The following is a 21908-nucleotide window of genomic DNA, read 5'->3' as shown; positions in this document are numbered from 1 at the left end:
CCAAAGTTGAATAGGGGCATCTCTCACAGAGATGAGGTGCTGTTGTTCTTCTCATGTATAGGACATGCATACATGACTAAAGTATTACCTCAGCAGCAATATTTAGTGACACCTATTCTGTCATGTCATACTCGACAACAAATGTTACAAGTGTTTAGGGTAGAATTCTTGATTAAATGTACTTCAGAAATTGTTTAATTAGGGATTTTGACTCTTATCACATTCATAAATATGTTCGAAAGTGATAGAGAAATTGTGCACAGATGAGTGTTGAGCACAAATTGAAATAAAGTGACTGTTCAAATTTGGGCCCTAACATCTGTTGCTGAAGTAGACTGCAAGGTTGCTTGTGCCAAACAGTTTGCATTGAATGCCGAAATAAATAAAATAAAGAATAAAAATGTTATAAGTAAAACTAACAATCATTATAATCTTTTGTTTAAAGATGTTACACTTTGAAATCTGTCAGACCGCCTCTTGATGATTCTACAGTACCCATACCCCAACACTGTTCTTAGTATCATGGAACAAATGTGTTAACAGAAATATAAAAATCTATTAATTTCTGTCTGAAAACAGTCACTAATTGAACATAGTACACAATATGAAGCATTATATGGGGGCTACATTTGTAAAAAGTCATTGTCCCAAATTATTGTAAAGTTTTGGAACTTTTTTAATGTAGTAATGCATGTCTTTATTGTGTTGGCACAGAATGAAAAACTTTCCTACAAAATGATGGTATTTACCTTCACAAATATATTAATTATAAACTCTGCTTTGTATTTTAGTGGATATAGAGAAACATTTCACACATGAAAACATTTGTATTGTCACTGACTTTGCAACGTCACACAATATACTGATTCTGTTTCACTTGTGAAATGTTTCCTTACATCTGCTAAAATAATGTAGAGATCCTCAATTTGCATGTATCTGTGAAAATCACTGAGCACTGTAGTGTCATTATTGTTCCATTGTTTATGACAGGTATAGAGAAGGTCCAGGCAATCCTATCAGATGTACATATGAGGGCACATTAAAAGAGTTGTTACTTTTCCCCAAACCTAGGCAACTGAAGAAGCTTTATTTTCAACAGGTATGTCTGAAAGTGGTTATAAATATCCATTAATAAAGATGTTTTGGTGGGATTCAAAATTAATTATCCCCATGATTCTTGAAGAAAAGGTTTTGATTGTGTGATCCACCCCATCTGGACATCTGTGCTTTTGTAATGTTGCACAACATGTACACCATTCCCAGTAGAGACTTGAAACTTTTGTATATTATTTAGGATGATATGCAGATGTGGGCATCAGTGACAGAATTTAGATCCATTCCTTAAGAGATTATGGGTGGGGACAATTTGTGCCTTTATTAATTGTACATGTATATGAAATGTTTAGTAATTTCAAAAGTTATGATTGTTGAGACTTGGAACCATGGAATATGATTGAGGGTGGTCCATAAATGTTTACTTTACTCTCAAAATCTTGATCCACCCCAGTAGATATGTGATGTTATCCCAGAGTCATAACTCCAAAAATATTCATGATCCTCATCTTGTCAATATTGTACATACACCACTCCCTCGATAACTCACACCCTGATAATTCGCAAACCCGCTTATGACGCAGAGTCAGGCATGGATCCCATTTTTTAAACCCAAAAATACCCCCAAAATTTATCCCTATTTGTTGTAGAAAATCGCTATCAAAATTGGTAAAGGAAACTTTGTTGAATTGCTCGTGTTATCGTCGAAAGCGGTAGATAGGACCTGGAAATTTTAATCAACACTGTGAAATATCAGATTTAATAATAGGTCATAAATTGTTTTACTTTTTCTTTCCAAACGACATTCTTAGTACACCGCAATTAACGATATGTAAGGAAATTTCGTTCAATGAAAATGTCACTTACACAGAGTGGAAGCAGTATTTTAATAAATAAATACAAATGAAATAATTTTTTTGTCAATTAAAATTTATGTTCTAGTTCTATCTTTTAGTTCCTTTTACGTGTAATCGTCATAAATGCAATGTGTCCTCTTGAAATTAAACGTAAAATGCGTCAATATACCGTAACAGCTGTGTCTGCGAGCATTCTCTGCGAACCTATTCAAGTGCTGACCGTATTTCAAATACTGACTTATGAAAGTATTTGTTGTATTGTTGCACTGAATTTAAAGCTGGCCTCCTTTGTATTATCACGTTAATTTTGAGTCAAAAAAATGATGTGCAATAAAAAAAAGTTGAAAGGCATGAAAATCCTACAAACTTAAAATCTAGTGGCCCCGGTCATATGTAGGGTGAACTCAACTTCATTTAATCAGTCGAACACTAATAACTGTTATTGTGTTTGTAACATAAACTACCTTAAATTAGCCAACTCTTTCATAACTGTGATCAAAGATAACAAGGCAGCAAAGTAAAATGAATACTTCGTAAAATAAAGAGCTTGATTTCACAGCTACGGACCATTGTAATCAAGCGAGTTTCAGAGAATTCTTGAACTGGCACTTAGAGATATCCTCAGGGATGATAAGAAATTTCATTATTACTTCCAGTGAAATCACGACATCGATATTTTACTAATTAACAATACAGAAATTGAGTTTCAATGTAGACGATTGTCTCATGAGATAAATGTCGCGTGCTTTTTAACAAAAAAAGGAATCTTTTTTGGTGGTGTCTCAACAGTTAGTCTAGTTCCCTGCTTGTGGACTCCAGATTTGGCCAGATACTAATAAACACCACTATGGGAACCAAGCTCATCAAGAAAACAAAAAGCAATGATGTAATACGCAGATTTTTCGCGTACACGTGATGGTTGTTGAAACTATTTGAAACGATCTTTCATATGTTGGACATTTTGAAAATAAATGTTATTTAAACAGAATAGCAAATGACTTCATTAGAAAAAGTATGTTATTAAAAATTATTATCGATGTGATTGTAAAATGAGGATTCAGTCAATAAACAGCCCAGTTCACTAATGCACCACCATCCCACACATTGAATGGGTGGGGTAAAATGAGTGCTAGAATATATGTTTTAAGAACATTTCTAGTTTATAAAATGAAATTTAGTAAGAAAGCTTTTTATCCCAAGTTGTTGCATGTAACATATGTAGCATGTGTTATTAACTGAGTTAGAGTTACTTATTCCTGAAGAGTATTCTTGCCTACATTGATAGTATATGGCAGGGTAGTCTTATTTTGATTACTGAACAATATGCTTGCTCTTTCCTTGCAGGCAAGACATTGTAAGAACTAAAAGAGGTTTATTTTGTTCTCAGAGATAATAAATACTATTAAGCAGTTGGTTAGGACAAAATATTATACTGACAATTTAATTACCAGAAATGACCAGTTGGATATCTGGCAATCCTTTTAAATCTAGATAGAAACTTTCTGCTTTGATATTATGTTAATTCTCAATAATCGATTGTATGATTTCAATTTTAATAGCATTTTTCAATGTTTTTTTTCTGTTGCTTTGGATGATTATTGTGCCAAAGCACACAGCATTTTTTGTCACTTGTAGGTTGTATTAAAATTTTTTATAAATTCTATTTCAGTTGAATATTAGGATAAATGAACTGGAGAACAAGAGGCAGTTCAAGTGTGTATTTGTAAATAGTAAATTGAAAGAAGAGGTAATCTTTGTGCCTGTCTCTCTGTGTATGTTTCTCCATTTCTTCACCCAACTTCTTTATGTCATGCTCTATGTTAAATGTACATGTAAAATTTGTATGAAAGTATTGTCATGTTCACCTAAACATACCTGGTCTACAGTGTTGAGTTACTTTCCAAGAGGACTTGCTGCCCTGACAGAATTGGCTGGTTCAAACTGAATAGTCTGTACACCCCTCAGTATTCAGACAAATCTGTACCCACAGGGGTTCACCACTTGTGGATCTGTTGGTGATAAGCAACCCACCTTAATCTGTCCAGTCATAGATCAGAAGCAGAGACAATTTATACTTTGTTTCGTCTCTCAGATTTTTCATCCCAAAAGGCTTGCATGACCTGGTGGGGCCTCATGGAGCAGCAAAATGAGCTACCATACTGGGATGTTCAGCATTTTCACAATGATGTTGCCACTCAGTTTTCACACTGGATATGTACTAGGAGAGGGGAGAATTTTCCTAGCAAGATACATACATTCATATCTATTACCTGACTCTAGCCCATATCTCTCACCAGATTTGAAACAACTTTTCGTACATTAGAATCTTACATGGGGTAAGGGAATGTAACTTTCTCCACTTCATCCCATTTCTCCTAATGTATTATGATTGAGAAATGTATTTGAAGAAGCAACCATTCTAATGTTTCTTCTGTAATGCTTGTGCAATCATAACGTGGCACACCCTGCCAGCCTATTCACATTTACATTTTGAAACTTGACAAAGTGTGCATATCCACTTCAGTAGTAAGTATGGACAAGATCTGGCACCGGTCCCACTGTCCATGGTTAGATCAGTTGTGTCTGAAGCCCATCAGGGTTTGTAGATGACTTTTTGGCACACTTGTTTAAAACAAAAGCTTAGGAAGGCTAGATTTTGTAAAGTACTTGATCTACTTTTGCTTTATTGTTATTGGGTAAGTATTATGGAAGAAACTTTTTTACAGCATCAACACTGCATATGTGTAAATCAGTAGCAGCATTTACCAGAGGGTTTTGGCTAGAAGTTGTTTAGGGCCCTCCAGTATTCTGTTCCATGATATGCTCTGGAAAACCTTGACCAGTTTTGTTTTATCTATTAAGAGGGAGTTGTAAACACAGTGGTAGGTTGTGTAATCCTTGATATACCAGTGTTTAGCTGGCATTAGGTTAGGTTATCAGAATTAACCAATCAAAATTTGTTTAACCATTGTCTGTTTTAGCTAATCAACCTTCTCATTACCTGGTGGAAGTCAGCTCAGATTCCTTCTACTTTTAAAAATTGTAAAATTGTAGCCATCTACTTGAACAACACTTTAACATTTATATTTTATTTTGTTGCATTGACTTAGCCTTGTACTTTTGAACCATTTACTTCAAAAGATATTAAGATGGCTGCCAGTATTTAGTGTGCTTGATTGATGTATGACTTGTATAGCAATGTTAGCCAGTGTTGGTTTGCATTTGGCCCTAATTAGTTAATGTTTGCCATTGTTTACCCCTATTAAGTTGGGTGAGCGCATTTATTAAGCCTGTTATGGCCAGGAATTTGCCAGGTTAAAAACCTGCTTGCTAAAAAGTTTTTACCTGGTGTTGACTGGGTATTTGAAATGGAGGTTCTCATCTAAGAAGCCCAATTGTTGATCATGCAAACCATTTATACACAAGAGAACATAATTATGTGCAAGTAAATTGAAAAGATTATGATGTGAACAAAATAGGCAGTTTCTTGCCTCGTAAAAATAGTCAATTCAGAATAACAAATAGTACTTTCTGTGGGATTTAATTTTAAATTTGTAAATTGCTAATACTTGTAATGTGTGGCCATGAACATCAAGGCTGTTGTAAAGTTTTGTTTTTCTTGTATTTTTCCCACTAGCCCTGCATTTTGGTCAGATGTTGTTTTTGCTGTAGGTACGATGTCATCTGTGGTTAAGTCATCAACCATGGTGTTATTATTGGACTTTTGTTAAGTTGTTGCATTCACTCAGTGCATTGTATCCAATAAACCTAAGCTTATTAGGTTGGTACACCAGTAGCAGACCTGCCAACTTTTATGATTTTGCCATAAGTCGTACAAAAATTACCCTTAAAATACAGATTACAGAAAAAATATCGTTGCCGAAAATTCCTGATAATTGGTTCATCTATGTTTTATTTGGATCCGGGTTTCATCCTAGAATTAGTGAAATTAGTCAGGGAACCATAATAATTGTACAGCAGCACCACATATGCTTTAAACTGCACCTGTTTGTTCATGCAAAGCATCAGCATGATCAAACTGTTGATTATAGAATTTTATAATAATGGCATCCAGAAAGAGATGCATGTTTAAGACAAAGCGGAAAATAAGCTTCTAAAAAAGTGATAATAATCAAATCAGAAGAATAAAAAGGAGTATTCAGATTCTTGTGAATAAAAGCTTGAAAGGACACAATTACTGTTATTGGACATCATGTGCCAATTTGTGTATGTCTTGAAATGAATGCTGCCATCATGTGAAATGGAAAAGAATTTCCAAGAATGATGTCAAGTTGAGAGATAGCAACAAGCCATTGAGCTGCATAGGGTTTGGAACTAGAGTATGTGCAATTGTACTAGTGGTAAATAAAGTCTACGTGTATTTTACAAACTTTAGTTGAACCTAATGTTTATCGTTGATGCATCAAACTTTTAATTTCATTTTCCAGCTTTATAATAGCAGTTATTGATATTTTATTACACCTTACTGAAAACTGGTCAGTCTTATGGAAAAAAATCAACTGCCTTACTGAGATGGACTCATCAGGGTTGGCAGGTCTGCAGTAGCTACATGCATCTTCTGATGCCTTACAACCTTGTACTATTTAAACAGTACACATTTTGAAATCCTTTCTGGACATGTAAACAAACCACAGTCACATTCCAAATCTCCTTTTTAAAGAACCTCCATCACAGAAAAGCTACAGAAAACCTGTTAAATGTCCTAAGCAATACTTAATGATAAAACTAAAACCAAAGTTGAAATGGAAATATCTTTTGTTTAAAATAGCATTTATCATCAAGCTCTATACATAATTGGATGTACTTTTCAATATTCTTTATACATAATTAGATCATATTGACTTAAGTGAACAAAACACACATACACTTCTTTATGTGTAGATTAACTTGACTGATACATAGATATGCATATGCACTGGGGGCCCCGAGTGGCCGAGTGGTCTAAAGCGCTATCCGTTACGGATCACTGCCATCTCACCTCTGTCTGCGTGGGTTCGAGTCTCGGATTCGGCCAATGCGGGTATGTGAGAAAGCTTGCCAGTAGCTTCTCGTGGGTCGGTGGTTCTTTCTCGGGTTTTCCCGGGTTCTTCCTCCACCATTAATACTGGCCGCCATGAATAGCCAATCGTGTGCTGAAAAATGGCGTTAAACCCCACAACAACAACAACAACAACAACAGCATATGCACTAATGATGGAGATTCATTTTTCCTTTAATTAAAGTATCAGATTTTAAGATCTACTGGTCACAGACCAGGAGAGCTGATGGGATGGTCTGTTGTCTGTCATCTATCATCCATCCATTGTTTGCCTGTTGGCACAGGTTTATTATTGCTTCTTCTCCTAAACTACCTGGAGGGTTGCAATGAAACTTGACTCACACATTTATTCTGGGCTGTAGTTGGTCCTAAGTGAACATGGTGTAGCTCAGTCATCCAGTAATGAACTCTTGCAATTGCTATTCATCCTGACTGGATGGTCATATCAACATAGGGTTTTTCATTAAGTGACTTTTTGTGATATTTGGTTGGTGTTAAATGAAAATAGTGCTGATTTGATGTTTGATATGGCTACCACAGCAGCCATCTTGAAAACCTGTTACTGTTACTAAAATAAAATGGAAAATGTATCAACATGGGATTTCCACCAGGAGACTTTCTTTGGCATCTTGTAGGTCCTTTGTGAAAATGATGCCAGTCGGACATCCAGTATGTCCACCACAACAGTTAATCTGGAAATATGAAAATATCAGAGATGGTTTCAGCACTCAGAAGTCAAAATGAACAAATGGTCTTATACTGGATTTCTGGAAAATATTTTTGGTCAGTAGAGTATCAGACCTTTTTGAGGAACTCTTGCTTGTTAATAGTCCATTGATTTTTTTGGTTGCTTTGTTTTAAATAAGTGGTGCATAACCTATAATTCACAACAAAATCTTGATATATCTACAGAAGGAGTTAGTGCTGTATCCCAACAAAAATGGAAGAGTATCGGATCTGCTGGAAGAGGCAAAGAAACAAGTGACCTTGTCAGATGCAGGCTCAGGCAAACTCAGGTACATTATCTGTTAATAAAACCATCTAATGCAGCATTTATCTGCAAAGAACCGGACTTTTGAATAACACACCATTCATGCCTTTTTCTTTCATACCTTGACCACATACCTAGTATTCTTTTCACAGGATAAGTGTTGAGGGACAAAATGTATGACTGAGGAACAAATATAGTAGGTAAAGAAATGTGCAACTAACTATAATAAAATGACATCTACTCACTCAGTCCGCTTGTTGATTGCATAGAGAAATCTATTACATACATAATAGGTAATTCAGTTGTCAAGTGAAAACCAGCTAAATAAACACCAGTAATTGTTTGCAAAATTTGAAAATTCGAGATAAATCTTCAGACAAGGTATAATGAACTGGTCACATTTCATTGGCTTGGTTTGGATTGATGTTTTATGGCACAGCAAGACAAGTAGATTACTTAGTGCCAAGGTAATTGAAGTAAAGTGCATTGCCCATATAGCTAACCTCAACCTCAGCTGTTCCAGTAGTAGAATTCTAAGCCAGAACCTTGTGGTCATGAATGCGTACACTAACCACTGAGCCACTATGACTTTTGTCTGAATTAATCACCTATTACAGCATACAGATGAGTGCATCAAAACCTATCCTACATCTGTACAAAGGAAATTGTCTCTGTAAAGTCTACAATAAGTTCTCAGATTATGAATCGTAAATTTTATGTTATGGATGAATCACAAAAATAAATGTTGTAAAACTTTGTGCACAGAAATTATTTATAAAATAATTTAGGTTTTCCATTATGTATCATGCCCCAGTATATATGGTAAGTACACTAGAGATAGATTTATTTTCGTGAAAGGAAGTCAAAATTGTGAATGAAGCCAATATCGACAGGTCAGATTGATCATAATCAAAGAGAGCACAATCTACTGCCTAAAATATAATATACTGTTGTAAATTTTTAGTTATATTATACTGTTATGGAATTGTAATATACTGTATTATTCACCTATAAATCAATTCAAACCGCAAAAAACAATGATCCTGACTGCCACTGCATAATACATATACAGATCAGAGTCTGTGTTGTTTGTTCTCTTGATTACTCCAAACAAACTGCACAGACCAAGATCTGCCAGCACATTATTTGATGGCAGATCTGGGTCTATGCAGTTTGCATTAGGATTTGTCTTGTAAGCGAGTATATGTGGTACTGTTGTTTAAGTTTCCATTTGAATTTTCTCATTTATTGTCCTACCGTATCTGTCCAGTTTAAAAGTAGATTTCCAGATATTGATGTCTTTATAATTTCCTCTCTAGGTTGTTGGAAGTAATAGGCTGCAAGATCTATTCCATACAGAGAGAGGACATGTCCTTAGAATTACTGAACAACACTGGCACCACAAAGAGCTTGAGAATAGAAGAAATACCACTAGATGAGGTCAACTTGGCTGATGATGAAACCCTCATCCATGTAGCTCATTTTCAGAAGGTAGTAGATATGAACTGAAGAAATGTACACACAAGTACATCTTTTTTGTGTTTGTAGGAGATTAGTACTTTTGCCTTCCAATTACCAGGGTCATCAATTCACATAGCTTATTTAGAAGATACATTACCCTATTGCCTTATCAGTTGTATTCATGTAGAACTTATTAGATCACCTGGCTGTAAGTTACAATGATCTTATGGTTTGGCTCTTTTTTATTTTTTAACAAGCATCATCTTGTAATCATCAAACAAGTGCTGTTTTCGTTTTGTTTTCATAAGTTGTTTAGCAAATTTCAACCAAACTTGGCACAGAGCATCCAGGCATAAAGGTCTTTCATGTAATTACAAACAATACATATCTGAAATCAGATATTGCCAGTGTTATAATAGAAAACCTTTATTGATTTGGCCTTGGTCTGTTGTGTTGCATGTGTTAGGCTTCCAACAGCAATTGTTATTTTCAGATTTTTCACAAAACTGTCACACCATTTTTTAACCAAACTTGACATCATTGCATAAAGACATTTTGGGTTTATGCAAATGAAACTTATCTGCAACCACTATTAAAAATGGATAAATGTTTAAATTATTTTTCCAAAACCACTGCATAGAATTTGACATGGTTCCAGTCCACCAAGTATGGCCACTGTTATCTAAAATAGAACATTTGTCCATTGATTCTCAGCAACTGCTGTTTTCAACTTCTCAAAAACCACCAGGCCAGTTTCGAAGAAACTTGTTACAGAGCATCATGGCATAAAGAATTTTCAGTTTTATACAAATGACACTGATTTGCCATCAAATATGGCTACCATTACTAACAATAGGAAAAACTTTTAATTTTTCTCCAGAATTTCTCGATAGAATTTGACAAAACTTGACATAAAGCATGTTAGCCTGAAGATCTTTCAAATTTTTACTAATGATGCCAGTCTGCTATCAAATATGGCTGCCATTTTTAAAAATAGAAACTTCTCCAGAACTGCTGAAAAGAATTTGACCAAAACTGACAGAAAGCATCCTCGCTCAAAGACCTTGCATATTTTAATAACTGATACCAATTTCACTATCAAATATGGCCACTGTTGCTAAAAAGAAGAAAAGTAACACTAAATGAATTTGTGTAAACTTGACATTGTTGGTGTCTTTGTGCATGTTGGAATGTCCATCTGTACAGCCTTATACATCCTAGATTAAGATCCTCATTATTAAAATTCTTTTATTTCCTTTCTGTATGCCTTTTTTAGCAGAATAAAATATGACCTTGACCAAAAGCAGGGGGATCTCTTGTAATAAGCTGATGTTTTTTTTCTTCTTCAGGAAATTTATGTAACATTTGGAGTGCCATTCCTTTTGAAAATTAAAAACGTAAGTATCGGTTGCAGCTGTAAGGTCTTATGGTTTAAGATATATCATAGATGTCTCTGAATTCATCCCAGAAGGAATTTTAAAATCACCTTGTAAGTCTTTTGCTATTGAGCAGGGCTTATTAGATAATGTTGAAACTTTAGGAATCTTATATTTAAGGTGGTACTTATTCTGATGCTAGAACATTCCAGTAATCAGAAATTGATAGTTGTAGAAAATTTATTCATGTTTTTGACTGCTTCATTTGCCTACCTGCCATGGTACCAAAGTTTTAAAATTCTTAATACTTGTGCTGTAAATGGTGATAGTGACCAGAATGTTCACAGAAATTTATGGATGTCAGATTCAGAATTTTAGGAAATGTCAACTGGGAACCCATTGATCCTAATGATTGGGTACCTGATCAAATGGAAATTCTATTAAATGTGAACCTGAACTTCTTTGTTGTAAGTTCATGCATGCAAACCCTCTCCCCCCCCCCCCCCCCCCCCGTATTAGTGTATTTGTTAATAATATGAGTGTCAAAAAAGTGCAATCTGAACATAAAAAGAGTATATATTACATGCCCATAATTACAGAAAACCATATGAAAATTTTTTAAAAAATTGCCCTACCTGGATTTGCAGTTAAAATTCTTTTTACAAACTGGCTAAATCCATGTGGATTAGTATGAGAATAAAGATGCAAAAGAAAATGATAAATTATTTATACACATTTACCTCAGCTAGTCTACATCACTTAACTTTCGCTGAAAGTTCGTAAAGTCAAGTCCATAAAACCTGAATGCTGTATTATATCACTGTCGAAATCCTTTTTAAAAATTCTTAAAGCACTATTGATTTGTCCCTTTCCAGATGCAATATGTTCGTCAGTTTAACAAAATCCATCTGTTCTAAAAATGTTTACATATTTAACATCGACGAGTCACATCAATAAAGCCCATTTCAGTTGATACTTGGTGCCATGTTTTTTCAATATTGACCGATCTGCTGATTAAGTGTGTATTGAACTATAATGAATCTGTGATGCATGGTTTCAAATTCAAGAAACCCATCTGTTTTCTTGGAATTGTGTCATGTACACTTACTATAAATAGAAAATAAGGAAACAGTTCAATGTACATAGCTAAATGGTTGCACACATAAAAAATATAAGATCAGTAGATAGAGATCTATGATGGATAAATGTGCAGCAGCCAGTAGTCACATAACATGAGCCTTGAACTGTACTCATTCTGTGTTTGCTCGCTCCTGACATCACCAGATGTAATCTTTAATCTGAATTGGTTGGGTGTGTTGGTTTTTTTACAATGAATTAAATGTGTACCCTACAGCTAATTCTATTACCCAGGTAAATTATGAATAGGCAGGTACTCATTGACATAAGTATAAATTGATGAGTTAGGAATTTCAATATGACCATGAGAAAAATGTTTAAGTTTAGTTTTGGTACTGGACAGACCTCCAATTCAAGGGTCATTTTTAACCACTTTGACAATGATATGTAGTTGGTCCTAATGAAAATGGTACTGGACAGTCCTGTAATTCAAGGGTCATTTGTAACCACCTTGACAACGATAATGTAGTTGATCCTAAATTAAACTGGTACTGGACAGGCCTCCAATTCAAGGGTCATTTGTAACCACCTTGACCATGATATGTAGTTGGTCCTAAATGAAAATGGTACTGGACAGACCTCCAATTCAGGGGTCATTTTTAACCACCTTGACAATGATATGTAGTTGGTCCTAATGAAAATGGTACTGGACAGACCTCTAATTCAAAGGTCATTTGTAACCACCTTGACAATGATAATGTAGTTGGTCGTAAATTAAACGTACTGGACAGGCCTCCAGTTCAATGGTCATTTGTAACCACCTTGACCATGATATGTAGTTGGTCCTAAATGAAAATGGTACTGGACAGACCTCTAATTCAAGGGCCATTTGTAACCACCTTGAAAATCATATGTAGATGGTCCTAAATGAAAATGATGCTGATTGGATCTCATATAAGTTTGCAATATAAATCCTGAAAATCTTTTTATGGCAGTTTCTACAGAAGAGGTGTTGGGGCCCCAAGTGGTCTAAAGTGTTCTCCGTTATGGATCACTGCCATCTCACCTGTATTGTGGTCCTTCCATCTGTCTGTTCATGCACATTAACTCGAGTTGCCATCTTCTACAGGTACCAAACTTTATAGATGTGAATGACTTGTACTTGAGGTATCAAAGAACCCATCAATTTCAAGGTCGGGGGTCAATTTCTTCTTCAAATTCGTTCCCCAATCACAGTACTTTAAGAATATTAGCCTGCTACCTTGCGAATTCATCCCTACTAAAAGATGTAAATCGTCTTATTGCATATTTTTAGGTAGACAAATGGCAGTAACTCTTGTCATTACCTTCAATTATGTGAAATGTTCTTTTGTAAGTTTTGACCTTGTAAATCAGAACTGACGTTGGATTTGAATTGAAGGATTCATTCGACATGTAAAGGAATTTTTTTTTATCTTTTACAAAACCTTTTCAGAATGAACCGTTTTCCTCTGTTAAAGAAAGGATACAGAAGAAACTTGATGTTCCAGATAAAGAATTTGACAAGGTAGGATTTCAGGGTCATTATATTGAAGTAGGTTTTAGAATCAGATGCATATATCTGTCAGATTCAATTCCATATATACTAGCTTATAAGTCATGTCTAACTGTATACTGCAAACAGACATGATTTTTCTCCATTTGAAAGCTGAATTCCACTTTTCTCCTGACTTGAATCTGATTTTTCTTGATATAGTCCTTTTTTTTTATGTCCGATCCGTTTTTTTTTCTTCCGGTTTTTAAACGGTCTGTTTGGTCCCATTCCGCAATGACCCTTGTAACGTATTCGCTGCATATATTAGTTAGCCCACGACTCTCGTAAAGAGTATTCTGATTGGTTAAAAGTTTAAATTCATCCAATGAATCTTCATGTAAATGAAACTGATGGCAATGGAAAGAAGAAGCGTGCTAAAAAAAAGGGTATCCCGAGTTGTTGAGAGAGACCATGACACGAGAAGTTTAGATAAAGGTTTAAAAAATGTATGGAAATGGGAATGGCTGGAGAGAAAATTCAAAGGAAAATTAGTTGGTCAGTTTTTAAGAAAACTGAATGCTAGAGGACTGGCATTTTGTGACCTCTGCAATAAAGATATAAATTACGAAGTCATGGTTGGAAGAGTCTGGAACAGATGTAGCCCTCTGTCAGATTAGGTGCACTGCATGTTGCCAACACATGCTGGGGCTTGAAAGGAAAAAGGCTCTTGTTGAGAAGGAAAAAAAACGATTGCACATTGAGCCAACAAAATCATTGTTGACAAAAAATGAAGGCTAAAGAAATCTTTGATAAAGCCGCAAAAAGAGCTCGACTGGCATATCAACAGGTTTTGTCCAGTGGACAAAAAGACAAGTGAATATATGGGATTATTTGTATATAGGTGATGTACTTGGGTGTTTATTTTACAGATTTGTTATGAAAAGAGAGAAGTGTAATATGTTGGCAGCAAAAAATGCCTCATTGTTGACTTAATTACGATGTGAACACTGACATGCGCATGAAATATCTTAAGCATCAATAATATTGGAGAAAAAATTCATGTGACAATAAAGTTTATTGATTGTGAAATTATTCAAGTTGAAAATTTTTGGTAAGTTTGTTAGTTTTTCAAATGATTATTTTGTTATATATCATGATCATAAGTTGCACCAGGAGCAGCTTTTCATGAGTGTGAAATGCATTTTTGGTCGGGGGCCTTCCGCCCCCTGGACACCCAGATCAGGGGCACTGCTCCTCAAAACCCCGTAGGGGGAGGACCCCCAAACCCCCCTTTCAGATTTTCAGCTTTTTTTTATGGAAGACCAAAATCATGTCTGTGCAAAGAGCCAGATCTGTTGTCTCATCTAGGTCTCTGCAGTTTGTTTGAAGTAATCAGTATAACAACATAAACCCAGATCTGCAGACACATTATGCAACAGCAGATCAGGGTCTATTTTTTTGAAGGTGAACTTGTAAGCAAGTATACACAGTACAGCTTTTGTAACTATTAGATGTATGAGATACAAAATTGTTGTCAGCATTAATTATTCCCCCACTCTCCACCTCCAAAGAGAAGAAGGCATTGGTTTTGCCTATCACACTTTCTTGTAGCAAGATGACTCAAAAGCTTTTGAAGAAAAGCAGACCAGATTCAATATTTACATATCTTGGATAGTCCCCAGGACATACAGTCAAACGTTTCACTTGCGGCCATTTATGGGGAAAGGCAAAACTGGCAGTTGCAGACAGGGTCACCTTTCAAAATTGATTTTTGAACAAATACCAGATTTGTAATCATCATCATCATTCTTATTATTATTATCAAGATTGTTTTATATGCATTTTTTGTACAACAAAATCATAATTACAGCTATATATTGTTATCTCCCTAATTTATGGACCATGCAAGATGGCTGTATCTTGCTTACGTCCAGTTTGTTCATGCTACAAAAACAATGTCCAGATTATTCATTTGCTGAACCTGCCAAGATCATAAACAGTCAAATTATGTGAGAAGCCATTGATGAAAAGAAAATGAAAAGAAGCTGTATATGGCTATTCATTTTGACCCATGAACTGAAACTTCACCCGCCTTTACAGATATGTTTTGAATGTTGAATGATCTCCGGCCCTAATGGAAAGGGATGTAACTCGTATCTCTTCTTAAAGACAACAATTTTCCTTTAGAGTTAGCTTTATTCACAGGTAAATAGATGAAGATATGTAACTGTAACTGTCACACTTATACAAAAGGTGCCTTTCATTTCTGCTGCGATAACACAATTGCTTCAACCCTCTACTCTAATGAAAAAAATTGCCTTACTTTTGAAATTGACATATTGACACCTTTTAGTTATGCTTTCACTGAGTCTGGAGTTACAAGTGAGATAAGAAATGTTTGCACATCGATTCACATGATATTCTGTTATCTAAACAATGTCTTCCTCTTAAAGCAAAAATTCAGTTTGCATAGACTGAACAATGTAGATACGCTTTTATAATTGCTTAAGGCAGAAGAAATCATTGCCTCTGATTGATTGAGTTTGTTGCCACTTTAGAAGTCATATATCTCATTTGGTTTTTGTCAAACTTGAAAATTTTGACCATTATCTCTGCAAGAATTTGGATGGGTTCGATAATTAGTGAGAGCCATGCACATTATTGATGTAATCTTGCATCTGATTGGCAATCTGTTTCCACTCTGGAAAGCCATATTTTGTTATCATGGAATATATGCTTATAGCATCAAGATCTTGGATAGACTTGATAATGAACAAGTTTCATGCATATTAATGAGATGATCTTGCACATGAACAGCTGAGCTTATTACCACTCTGGAAGCCAGTTTCTGATCTACTTTGATCAGAATATGGGCTTATCTCATCAAGATTTTGGACATTTTTAAAAATGAATGGGATCCATGCCACTCTTTAAGCCCTTTTTTTGATCTGATATTTATTCAACTGTAAACAAAGGCTTATATAATCATGATATATATCTAACTTATGTTTATGAACTGCACATATTGATGAAGTGATCTTGGCATGTAATTGACTGAGTTTGATAGCACTCTAGAGCAAGTGTAGGCAAAATATAATCCAGCCCTTGACCTGGTTTTATCCATTTTTTTATATCATAGGCTATAGCTTCAAAAATCGAGTTAAAAAATGCCTGAACTCCCATTTAAACTACCTGCTGTAGAGTAATTGGTATATCCAAAAATGTTCTCTATCTTTTCTAAAAGAAGTGCTACTGAAGAGCTCCAGATCAGATTTTAAAATTTCTATTATCTGATATTAAACACAATCTATGTTGTCAGATCAGTTAAAATACTAAAACACAGGGGAATCTTTCTGATTATGGAGATCTTTTATTCTCACTTGGAATTCTCTTTTATTCTCACCTACACTTAAACAGATGGCATTATGTGTGGTACAATGTCCTCTTAGTTTTGAAAATAGAAAACTGGAAAAATCAGTTACAGAACGCCCAGAAGCAAAGCATCTGCTGATACTTCCCAATCAATTCCACTTCATAAAGAAGTAGAAAACTTCTTTCCAAATTTATGAAATTAATAAAGGTGACTAACTACATTTGAGAGTGTGTATAAACAATCGCAAACAAAGTATTAGATTGCGAGACCATTAATTGCAGTTTCTGCAGGAAAATAGATAAATGTAATATCTTCAGATGCACATTTATGAACCTCAGATAGGAATATATCTTGGACATGTATCTTTTTATAAAATTTAAATTAATTTGTGGGATTGCATATAAATGAAATAATAGAACATTTGAGCACTTGAAACAAAGTAAGTAAAACAGCAGTAGACATATGGCTAATTGTGATGTGGAAGAAGGAGATTTGGTAAAAGCAATGAGAAAGCAGAAAATGTGTACATACAAGATAATAACAACAAAAAACAACTATAATAGTAGTTAAAAACAGTTGATTGACCTGGTAATTGAACAAGAGCTGTGCATGAGCAGCATTAGAAACAAATTTGAGCAGAAAACATCTTATTGATCCAGATTTCTTGGCCAGCTGCTTCTACATTTGACTATTTGGCAGATGTCAGTCAAGTGTGTGATTTCAATTACACTTGGTTCTCTTGTTGATTTTGTTCAAGGGATTGCAGCTGTTGATAAAGCTTTTCAATATTGTATATTAAAATCCATTGAAACTGCTGCTTTAAGAGCCCCTGATGTCTTTTTGTAATAGTTTGCTTTTTTATACATCCTGAAGCTTTACTTTATTTCAGTACAAGTTTGCTGTCATTATAACTGGCAGAGTGGAGTATATCTCAGATGACGACCATGATCTAAAAGTCAACATCTCCCAGTTTTTACCTCATTCCTTGACAGGTAAATTTATTTCACTTAAATTCGAGTATATTTACTGGATTTAGCTCTAGTTTTATAATTGGCAGGTATAAAATGTTCCTTTGGGTAATCCACAGTATTGAGACCCAATGCTCTTTGTCTGTGCTGAAATTCTAGCCTTAATTCTTGTTTGTAGATTTGTAAGATTTTATGAAGAAACTAAACATTGTTTTTCTCATGGGCAGAAAATATGAACACATGAGTAACAATAAACCATGTTATTATTTTGATACCCCTGACTCCATAGTATGCTGGAATCCACATATTTGTCCATCTGTCCTGTCCTTTCATCCAGCAGATAATCTTGTGAATGCAAATAGTCCTGTAACTTTTAAGGGATTGCCATAATACTAAAGACCTGCCAACCCTTACGATTTTGGTGTAAATTTCACGACTCAAGATAGCAATTCATGGATTCATGCCACATGCAAAAGAATCACAAATTCCCGAATTTTCAGTCTGATTAAAACATGAATAAAATAAATTGTATCCCATTAAGTGCAAGTCAAAAAAGTAGCATTGGTCACTCATACCCATAATGGTCCTGTATTGCTAGTCGCAATGTTAGTAAAACTAGATCAATTGTTACAGTTTGCCCTGTAGCAAGCATTGTAAAGTATATAATCTATATTTAGAAAGAAGTTCTACAAATACTTGTAAAGAAAACTGGGGCCCAACAGGTATCTTTTTTAAGTGGCACATGTACATGCTCTTAGCAACAATTTTTATTTTTTTTAGACACCAAATGAAGACGGGTTTTTCGAGTGTAGTTTTTGTTCAGATATTGAAAGATTAGCATGTATTATAATTTGCTTGAGTTCATATTTTTCCGCACATGCACCGACACCACTAATTGTTAATTATTTGAAGTTTACTGTAATCTTATGGATTAATACCATTTTGTAATTAAGATACACAACAGTTAAAATGTTTTCACCTCCACGGAAAAAGATATGTATTCCACAAAAAGTGAAATATAGATTGGAGTACACCAAAAATTGGCCTTGCAGTCATCAAACATTGATGTACATTATGCTTTTTGTAAAATAGTATGCCACAAATTTTAAAATTTGAAATGTGCACAGAGGCTCATATTGTTGCTCACAATTTACCTGTCATACATATACTATTTAATGATAATATTATTTACCATAGCCTAGTTGAGGAAGTGAAACACAGCATCATGACAAATAGCATGAAGTTTGTGTATATCAGTAAATTTGTTTGCAAATAAATTTGTACTTGTAATCAGTGTAAATAATGTTTTAGTTTTAGTTTGGGATTTTAATATAATGCTGTACTGACCATCAAAGTTGATGAAGCTAGTTTGATGGTATAATTTTTCAGTAATTATGTTCAAAATCCACAAATTTTTAACCCACTTTTCACTAATTGTGAGTCTGGAAAAAGGTTGGCAGCTCTGATACTTTGTAAATATTCAGGTCATCACCTGAACATGTGCATATCAGTAAATCAGTTTGCTCCTGTAACTTTTAGCTCATCTGGCTGTAAAGCCAAGTGAACATAATGGCATAGCCCTACATTCATCATAGGTCATCCAACATTCATAGTCCGTTGTGTGTTGTGCATCCATCTGTCAGCAGTTGCTTGTTACCATTCTGGAGTTGATATTTCTGATCCGATTTCAGTCAGTCTTGGAATATGAGTTTATATCATCAAAATCTGAGATGAGGTCAATCTTGAGTAAGATCCACACATGGTAATGAGATGATCTTGCATCTGATTGGTCTATCTTATTACCACACAGGAGGACATATTTCTGATCTTATTTTGATAACATTTGGAATATATGTTATTACTATTAAGGTATTTCAAGTTAGATTTTGGTCAAATTTAAATATATGCTTATACCATTAAGGTCTCAGACAGTTGTGATAATAAGCAAGATCCACACATACCTATCAGGTGATCTTGCATCTGACTGGATGTCTTTCTGACCTCTCTCGAAACCATATTTCTATCTGATTTTTGTCAAGCTTGAAATAACGGGCTTATATCAGCAAGATCTTTGATGTGTTCAAGAATGAGTGAGATCCAAGAATATTATTATGGTGATCTGGCATCATGTTGACAGATCATGTTACCACTGTTGAAGCCAAAAGATCAATTTGCATATTAGAGCAAGTGCTTTAGTAGCCAATGATCAGGTTTATTGAGAATAACTAGTTTCAGGTTGTGAAAAAAATTCTCATATATATATATATATATATATATATATATATATATATATATATATATATATATATATATATATATATATGTATGGGAATGAATATGCTGTGATGTGGTTTAAAACTAAGTAGGTTATAAAAATAAATCATTTAAAATTTACATTTGGTATTTTGGGTCTTTAATAAATATTTTTTATAAAAATTAACCCAGTGTGATTTTCTCCTGAACCACTTCCAAACTTAAATACTGTCCGTAACCTAAATATATTGACCCTCCAATTTGCCAGATGCCTACTGTAGATATTTTCTGACAATAAAACAGAATTTTATAGATATAAAAACAACTAACAATTTCCATATTTCTCTTATTGTTGTGACCAGACTACATTACATTTCAGTCAAAGATAACAGTATTAGACATCATACTCATTTTGACATTTACTACTTGTACTATTGTTTTGTAGTGCCTACTGGACATGCACTAGAAAGCATGATTCATTATTGTTTGTTTTTGCCTGCTGTTTGCTAATCATGGTTGGTTCAGTTTCGCAGAAAGTTACATTAGACAAATGCAATTTATGTATGTTTTCATATAGAGTGCCTATCATACTGTCATAATGCATGTCTGTCATAACGTATGTTTTTAGTAATACTGGAAGGGTCTTTCTTCAAAGGAATAAAGTTAGGTCATGCAAGCATGGTTCACTTCTGGTAAATGGAGAGGGAAAAAATAGTTTTAAAACTTTTTATTCTGACCATCCAGTCCAATATATTTTAGACTGGAACCGGAAACACTCAGGTGAGTGATGTTATTAGTGTTGTGGTCCTTTTGAACTTGCAGTTAAATGCATTGTATGACACAGATTACTACGGTATATGTTATGGTCATCACCTGAAGATGTGCATATTAGCTAAGCACTGCACCTCCAGTTTTTGTTAATTACCCATTTTATGTCTTCCATCTGTGTATGTGCAGTGTATGACAATCATGTGAAAGTTCTTTGTAATGGATTGCACTTCGATGATTTTATATGTTCTTCATAAGGCAAAGTATGTTGTTTTATTAGGGTGTCCATAATTCCATCCATTTATATATTACCAATTTCATTTCCACACCATGAGTTGAGTTGCCCACTATTTAAATTTACAAACTTTGTGGATGACTTGCACGTAGGTTAGCTTGGAATATGGAAGAACCCTACTGATTTTGGGGTTTAAAGGTTAAACATCAAGGTCACTGTCTTCAAGAAGAAAAATGGATTCTAAACAATAATTTTAGTTCACCATCTGTGGTTACCAAACTTTATGAATTGTTTGTACTTGTGGTAAAGAAGAACCCCATTCATTTCCATGTCCAGAAGTAACAAAATCAAGGTCATTGTGACCTAAAGAAGACAAATGGTTTCTGCATAATTACTTAAGTTCTCAATATCTATAGTTGACCAATCTTTGTATTTGACTTTAAGACAAAGAGGTGTTAAAACACGTCTACTGGACTTGACATAAACCCAATTATTGATTGGCAGCCTCAGTGTATGTACTATATATATATTATGCCAGTTCTTTGCATCATACCTTTAGAACAAAAAAGATGAAAAGTCTAGACCCAAATAAAAAAAACATACTAGTGACAACAAATACTGTAGTATCAGAAATTTTCATTGTTTTCGTTGTTGCCTCAAAGCTTGAATTCAAGAGCCAGTGAAAAATTAGCTACATATGATGATGACCCCCTCCCCACCTTTATCTACAAGGCATCTGGTAGCTATAATTTCCACTCAAAGCCTTAAAACGACATGCAAGATAAGCAACAATAAAAAAATGACAAAAAGCTTAAAGTATTCAAACACTAGTAATGCTGAAAATGAAAGAAAGAATAATAAATTATACTAGTATAAGAAAATTAAATTTAATATCAAATCATCCTTTTGAGATTTGAGAACAAC

The 21908-nt window shown here is 34.5% G+C and overlaps 1 protein-coding gene across 3 annotated transcripts in view; it reads left to right on the top strand.

Moving 5' to 3' along the window:
• Window positions 1–21908, top strand: part of LOC149803766 (ubiquitin C-terminal hydrolase 7-like) — a 100822-nt gene that overhangs the window by 71424 nt on the left and 7490 nt on the right. For all 3 annotated transcript variants that reach the window (XM_089953548.1, XM_089953547.1, XM_089953546.1), the window contains exons 26-32: window positions 991–1099; window positions 3580–3657; window positions 7882–7985; window positions 9280–9451; window positions 10771–10818; window positions 13349–13420; window positions 17650–17752. In XM_089953548.1, coding sequence (XP_089809674.1) covers window positions 991–1099; window positions 3580–3657; window positions 7882–7985; window positions 9280–9451; window positions 10771–10818; window positions 13349–13420; window positions 17650–17752 — 686 coding nt within the window. The remainder of the gene's footprint in view (window positions 1–990; window positions 1100–3579; window positions 3658–7881; window positions 7986–9279; window positions 9452–10770; window positions 10819–13348; window positions 13421–17649; window positions 17753–21908) is intronic.

This window comes from Sinohyriopsis cumingii, chromosome 3 (assembly GCF_028554795.1).
Source record: "Sinohyriopsis cumingii isolate HCF-2022 chromosome 3, ASM2855479v2, whole genome shotgun sequence".
NCBI lineage: Eukaryota > Metazoa > Mollusca > Bivalvia > Unionida > Unionidae > Sinohyriopsis > Sinohyriopsis cumingii.
This window is presented reverse-complemented; position numbering and strand designations above follow the sequence as displayed.